This window comes from Macrobrachium nipponense, chromosome 9 (assembly GCF_015104395.2).
Source record: "Macrobrachium nipponense isolate FS-2020 chromosome 9, ASM1510439v2, whole genome shotgun sequence".
Classification (NCBI taxonomy): Eukaryota; Metazoa; Arthropoda; class Malacostraca; order Decapoda; family Palaemonidae; genus Macrobrachium; species Macrobrachium nipponense.
Genome location: NC_061110.1, coordinates 107,419,781 through 107,427,280, shown reverse-complemented (window position 1 = coordinate 107,427,280; position 7,500 = coordinate 107,419,781). Strand labels below are relative to the sequence as shown.

General features: G+C 36.8%; 3 protein-coding genes across 3 annotated transcripts in view; all 3 read right to left on the bottom strand.

Annotated features, from left to right (window-relative positions):
• The window catches only part of LOC135218197 (protein fem-1 homolog C-like), a 4,159-nt gene extending 3,786 nt beyond the window's left edge, over window positions 1–373 (bottom strand). The window contains exon 1 of the mRNA XM_064254349.1: window positions 335–373. Coding sequence (XP_064110419.1) covers window positions 335–373 — 39 coding nt within the window. The remainder of the gene's footprint in view (window positions 1–334) is intronic.
• Window positions 374–4,327: 3,954 nt separating this feature from the next.
• LOC135218196 (protein fem-1 homolog C-like) lies at window positions 4,328–6,404 on the bottom strand. The gene is made up of 3 exons (XM_064254348.1): window positions 6,386–6,404; window positions 5,950–6,139; window positions 4,328–5,771 (listed from the first exon to the last, which is right to left on the bottom strand). Exons 1-3 carry the CDS (start codon window positions 6,402–6,404, stop codon window positions 4,703–4,705), a joined length of 1,278 nt encoding a protein of 425 aa, XP_064110418.1. The 3' UTR covers window positions 4,328–4,702.
• A 469-nt stretch (window positions 6,405–6,873) lies between these two features.
• Window positions 6,874–7,500, bottom strand: part of LOC135218195 (protein fem-1 homolog CG6966-like) — a 10,590-nt gene continuing 9,963 nt past the window's right edge. The window contains exons 9-10 of the mRNA XM_064254347.1: window positions 7,137–7,281; window positions 6,874–6,977 (exon numbers count right to left, since the gene is read on the bottom strand). Of these exons, the coding sequence (XP_064110417.1) occupies window positions 6,874–6,977; window positions 7,137–7,281 (249 nt within the window). The remainder of the gene's footprint in view (window positions 6,978–7,136; window positions 7,282–7,500) is intronic.

The window sequence follows — 7,500 nt, the reverse complement described above, 5'->3', positions numbered from 1 at the left end:
TGTTGCCTCGTTTTTATAAACGACAGAAACTACCAACCTAAATTAATGTATATTCTACCCGCTAATATTAACAGAATTAGATTCACAGATTATGTCAGGAAGTATTAAGATCCGAAACCTGGAACAAATTTTAAGGCGAGAGAGCGTTTGAACATTGTGCACCAGGACTATAAAACAAAAGGGAACTAAAAATCCTCCTGTTCTGCAGGAGCTATGATAATGGTGAAGAAACACTAAAAGACAAGTGGGAATCATTCCTGTGAAGAGCTGCACACCAAACCAAACAAAGTGAAAAAAGTAAGAAGAAAAAAAATAATGTTTTAAGTTCACTTACCTTCGTGACGCATACGAAAGAACCCGCTTTTCTATCCATTTCTGCTTATTTTTTTCACATGCAGAAGTCCACCGTAAAGCACTTGCATGTGTCCTCTTTACCAGCGGTGGAAGGCAAGATCTTCGATTGAGCTAAGTCTTGGACGAAGACAGAAAACGTAAGAATATGCTGACTTGCTAAGATAAAACACGAAACTGAAATTTCTCATCCATTCTGGTCTTATTTCTAATGGCATGAAGAGGCGGGGCTAAAATAGCCTCAAAACTTAGACCATTGGCCACCCAAAGTTCCTTTCACTCGTTTGCCTTCCCATCCCAACCATTTTCTAAGAAGTTGACTTATATTGAAAGTAGGTTCTCTCAAGTACAAGGTACAGTAAAGATAAGTTTTAAGGACAGTATAGGGGTACGACACGATCGAAAATAATATTTTGTTAAAGTTGTACATCTGTGATTCATTCCTCCATGCATTTCTAGGGAGGGATTTATGTGATGACGATGGGTGATTGCTGATCCAGGTATGCCTCCGGGAGTCAAATAGACACAACCCCGTTTCAGTCTAATATCTGGCTGATATATAGAAAAAAATACAGGCCGCTCTATGAGCAAGAGCCCGTAATGGCATACCGCCAGCTAAATCATAAACAGCAAGGAAAGAAGGCATTTGCACTGTATGCATTCATTACATTATAGGTGTGTGATAAGAAATAACTGATCATATTCTGCCAAGGCATGAGCCGATACTACCTAATCGGTTTGCATGAGCAGAAATTTGGCTGCCTAAAGGGAAGCTTGATAAAAGGACAGCAAGTCACAGACTACCATTTGGTGATGTCATTTTCCCTGCAGGCACTGCTAAGCGAAGAGCTTCTTACTTAGTTTGATGCTTCTAGAGGTAAAAATTAGAAATACATTATTTTTTTCATAAACGGACACCAACAATAATAATAAAACTACAACGGAAAAATTCTGATGTAAGGAACGTCCGAAAAATGTATAAACAAAGATGACATAGTCTCTACAAAGGTAGTGGGAGATAGAAAGGAAAGAAAGCCAAAGGAAAAGATGCAGAAAGAAGTTTGAAGATGGTTAAGATTGTAAATCTTTGGGAGGATTAAACATATTTTTGGATGGGTCCTACCTGCTTAAGCCCAGAGGAAATTTGACCCTGAGTTGACCATTCTCTATGGTTTTGTGTGGTCCACATTATTATACTTTTAGAGCAGCTTAGCCTCTCTCCCATGTTGATGTTGAAACTGTTCAGCCAATTAAAAAGGTGATTTTATGACGCATCGAACGATGGGCTCATTCTTTAACTTTTTCTTTGGGCGAAAAGAGCTGATCACAAAGTCAAAGTTTTCCAAGATGATATATGTGTAAAAATTAGTCCTTTAATTTTTCAAAGTCTTTTTTTCGAATTCATCACAAATTTCAGGTTTTATAAATTCAGTCTCACACAAGTTAGCATTATGTTTAAAAATTATGTTACTTTGAAGTTAATCAGATTTCACTGTTACTTCTTCACTTTCTTTACACTTTTTCGTTCACAACTAAAGGAGAAAAGACTGAAAATCAATAATGTTAGTTTGTTTAACATCTTTTTTCTTGTCATATAAGTGTTCGATAGTATGATGAAGCCTTGTTCCTTCCTGGTAGACGATAAAAGGTCATCGTCTCAACTGAATGATGAGAGGCAGCCCTAAAATAGGCAAATGAGGTAGGTTTTTAGAACAAAAGTGTCTCCTGTTAATAATTTTTGTCATCCCATTTCCCCTTCTTCTTCTTCTCTTAGCGTCCTCTGTTCCTCAAGGCAAATGTGGTCAGTATATAGAAGAAAAGTGTCTCACACACACACACACACACACACACACACATATATATATACATATATATATATATATATATATATATATATATATATATATATATATATATATATATATATATATGTGTGTGTGTGTGTGTGTGTGTGTGTGTGTATACTAATTAAAAAGTGAAAACTGTTAGGAGCTCAAGTTGGGAACATTTGGGAACAAACTTCTTTATTATCAGCGACATTATAAACAAGGTAGTAAGAATTACATACGATACGAAAGGCATAAGAATAGGTCAGAGTAAGAGTCACAAATAGAATAAATTTGAATAAAACCAAATCCAAAGAAAATAGGAATTCACTTCAAGTCAAACTGGTGGATACAAATAGCTGTAGCTTATATATTTTAATTCATGCCTACAGAATTATTGAGGGAAAGTATCAGTAGTCTCATCAGTTTTACTGACTGTATATATCGATTCATTTCATAGCAATTGTAGTACATTTTAGTTATTAATTGTTTTTTACATTGTAAGTTAAGAAGATATATTTATCGTTTTACTTACTGTGCATATCGATGCATTTTACATAGCAATTTTACATTTCAGTTATTAATTGTCTTTTACAGCGCAAGTAAGAAGAATATATTTTCGGGTTATAAGAGATATGTATAACAAAAACTAAATAAGGAAACAATGTGTTTATTTAATCATCATTTTTTTATTTACTTATTACAAGACGAAAAAAAATTGTAAATCATTAGTTAAGTTCTTTACGATAACGGTACCTTATTCATATTTCGTTCTGTTAACTGCACTAGCTACAATTGCCTACACTTTGTTGACAAACAACAAAATTTCAATAGATGGCAGTTTCGAATAATAAACATACATATCTTCACGCTAATATCAGCAACTTGATGAGTTATCACATATATATTTTTACGAAACTAATAAGCTTACTATGAGGCTATTAATCACTAACAAATACCTTGTCAAGACCTGGGTAACTAGTACTTCAGTGGTTAGGAAAATTAATTTGCTTATTGGAAAACGAAAGACAAGTACTAAATGACAATCAGCATTTATAATTCGCAACAGTGGAATGAAAGAATCAGTGCTTTTATCTCCAAATTGACATTCCAAGAAAAATAAGAGAGCAGATAATGATCACTTCTTTCATCCTCCCATTCTATCAAGACAAAAGCCTAAAAACAGTTCGCTGGTTTTGAATGACTCATCGTGTAAAGACCAGGACAATGGAAACGCGTTGCTTGAACTGCTTCCCTTTGTCGCTTGAACTCAATTAGCAAATTAATCTGAACTAAACTTAAGGCATTATGTCATTCAAGTAGATTAGGTCTAGTTGCGATGGCTGAGAGTTGTCTTTTTATACGATTATTGCACTACCTAGTTGATGGCGCAGTATCTTATTTTACTATACATTAATAACACGCTAACGACGATTTTAGCTACTGTATTAGATCTAAAAGACTACATGTAAGTGGTAGTAAAATGCAATAATCTTTATGAAGATGAAGTAACGTAACTGTGGGACAGATTAATTACAAAATGTGGTTTGTGGGCGCTGAGATTAATCGTGGGAATAAGATCGTAAGAAAAATGCGGTGATAGGTATGCCATACATTGGTATATCATATTCAAGGTGACAAATATATTCAAGATATTCAAATATTCCCAATTTAATATTTTCATAAAGCTTACGTTCAACGGAAAGATAAATCAAAGTGTTACCTGGATTATCGTTTCGTTCTTCTTATGATATTAATTATAAAATACAGCGTTAATGAGAAAATTATAAATCACTATCCAGTGACAACTGCGCCTCTCAATGTGACAGATCCCCCCAGCGAGCTTTAGTTACCTTGTTACCTATAAGAAATAAATATATATTTTTTTAATTCATAGAGGAAGACGAATACTGGAAAGTAAAATCAAACTACAACTCGATTTAAGGGGAGATATATTTAAGACAGTTTAATAACACAATAGCATTAAAAAGTACAGAAAACGCAGGCATCTCGGCTCTTTCATTTTCTACGATATAAGATTGTTATTAATATTAATTACGGTAAATCACGATCAATAATCAGGCTAGTATCTAGGATTCGACACGTTATTTAGAAGTTTTTCAAAATACCGAGATAAATTTTCTGGAAGCTATAGCAGTAGGAAAAACATTGCTGAAAGAAATGCCGCGAAAACGAGATTACAAAAGAAACAAAGGTATGAATACCAAATGGGAATTCCTTCCACATCTTTGTAAACTAAATGATTTCTACAGTCAGTGAGGCTCTTTGAAAAGATATATACATGAAAAGTATACTGTCTGCATACATACACTGCACACTATAATATAGTTTCCTTACAAACACAATTATTATATATTAGAGAATCTTCGAGGTTATAGTTAACTTAGTACAGATAATGTAAATTCAAAATAAATATACAAGAAATTTTCTAAATACAAGCACAGTCAATGTATACATCATGTCACAGAGATCCAGCATTACCGATGCACAAAATGTCCATCACATCAGTGGATGTCTACAAACTTAACAAGTCTGGAAGGCAAGACATCCTTGTAAGGAATCCCATGTCTCCGAATGCTCGCTGCAGCCAGGCATTGCAAAGATGTGTGACGAACAACATTCACCAGTTGAGAGACTGGCTGCCCTCGGGAAGCTCTCAAAGACGCAAAAGTTTGCCCCTGACTATTCATTACGTCTAAGTGAGCCCCACCCGACAAGAGGGCATCTACCACATCTTTGGGACACACTTTATTCATGGCGAGTTCGTGAAGGGGCGTGTTACCTTCGTGGTCTGTGGCACTAGGATCACAGCCAGTCTCTAACAGAAGGTCTACGATTTCCGTTTTGGGAGTGACAGACGCCGGTATTATCGAATCTTCAACGTCCTTAAATTTTCTGGAGCAAGCCATGTGCAGCAGAGTCGAACCCGAGGAATTCCTGGGATTCAACTTCACCAGTTTGTACAATGCTTCTTTCACCGTCTCCCACTGAGATTTTGTGAGGCCAGGCTGTATTCTTATAAACGGTAGTAATAAATGCAAAGCTACATTCATAAACCGGCGAGGGTTAAATTCACGTTTCATCCTAACATGATCGTCAGCATTATTTAATGAAGAAATAAATAGTTCTATTTCTATTACGACTCTATCAAATACGCACATAAAATCATCAAAATATTCCCTCAGGTTATAATTCCAGATGCGTGCGTTTTCACTGTTCGTCATAAATCCAAACAAGCCAACGAACGACTCGAAATGAAACATCCTACTCTGCTTTAGTGGATGTAGATGATTGCGTTGTGTATCGATGGCGTGAACCCACAAGTCAATGCACATCTTGAAAGCACCTTCATCTACATAATCAAACCCCATTTCCCTAATACTCGTCATTGTTTGCTTGTGACCGGAACCTAATACCCTTTCCATCACGAGAAGCGACTGCAAATGAATTTCCTCAGGGTCTAATTCTATATCTTCTAATTCCTGCAAGGTGGTGACCTCACTGAAGTCCTCTCGTAAAGTACATGACAAATTATCCTCAGATTTTGGATAAATCAGGGCGCCGTTGACATACCTGGAAATATATTCCAACATTTTAGGTTTGTAACAGGAAAAAGCACAACTGTAGTTAGCCAAGTCAACAAAGAATAGATCAGTGCAGTCAGAATCATACTATGCGATGCAAAATGAAAAGGCTCGTATGATCAATGAATCAACGATGAAATCATAAGAGCGTCTCATGAAAAACTTACCTCTGACTCATTGCTGATGTCCAGTAGTTGATTGTAGTGACTATATCTTCCGTTTCGATGAAAAGGGAAGCTCCAAGTAGCTCCAATGCATCGACTTTTTCTCTTATAGTTATCAAATCATCTCTGGTCACTAGATATTCTACCATGTCCTTGTAACCGCGACTGCTTGCAACCAACAAGGGTTTTATTTCTGGTAAGGGAAGGCAATGAGAACAAAACATTTATAGCTTTGCCTTGTTTCATATTTATATCACTGGAATAGTTAGGTGCATCTTGCAAACACCGAAAACTATCACTTCTTTGTTCGAAACAGAAAAAAAAAAAATTTGATGGAATATTAATCAACTTATCACATGCCAGCATTCGAAACCACATCGGTCAAGTTCAGAATAAGATTTCGATATCTGTAAACAGAAGAATCTAAAACAGGACTCACCAGTGCTGTCAGCATCCATCAGAGCGTTGTGTCCAGCAGCGCTTTCATGACCTCCACATGGCCTGCTTCTGAGCAGTAATGCAGTGCGCTTTTCCCGTTTTTATTTTTATTGTTCACATCAGCACCAGCATCTAAGAGGCACTTGACAATTTCCAAATAGCCGTAGAAGGAAGCTATCATCAGTGAAGTGGCAGACCTTTCATCAATTGCATCAATATCTGGAAAAAATATACCGATGAATACGAGCCAAAGCAAGAATTGGGATACCTGGATTTGGGATATCTATAACTGCATTGCAGTAGACAACTAAATATAGCACTTCATGTGAGCAAGCTTTGGAGCGAACACCTCAGCCCAATCAATATACGTATAACAAAGCAGAAACTCACGTGCTCGTGTTGCACAAGCAGTCTGACAATATGGAGGTGCCCTTGCGCAACATGCCTGCTCCCAACGGAGAGCTTTCGAAAGTAGTAACGCCATTTGGATTAGCCCCTTTGGAAAGGCAGAAATTCAACAATCCGGTAGTGGCCTTCACCACTAGCACACCATAAAGCACGCACTCCAGGTACAAGAATTCCTCGCACTGAAACTGCAAAGAGAAATAGTCCAATTATGCGTCTGATGCTGCAAATTACCTTCTATGTGAAATGTCAAAGCACTCTCTCTCAGACCATTGTAGTTTTCAAACATTATCTCAGTACAGTGGGTCAGAGAAGCTAACTTTCGAAGACCATCAAAAATGACATACCTGTTCCAGTTCTTCGATGTGTGCATTTTGGATTCAACGAGGAATCTGACGCAGTTTTCATGTCCAAGAAGAGCTGCCATGCACAATAAAGAACGTTCTTCCTCCTTGCCTTCTCATGGCAGTGCTCAGTGCCGATGGAGATGAACTGAAAATACACCGTACAAGAATAAGATAAAATTAAAATAATGCGGTTTCATCAACAGCAGCAGCAACAACAACAACAACAACAACAATAATAATATATATCATAGGAACACTAGGCACGATCCTAAGATCTCTGAAAAGGAACTAGAAAAATAAATGCCGAAGTAGCTACAGGACTTATACAGAAGAGTGTGCTACTAGAAACAGCGCACAAAATGAG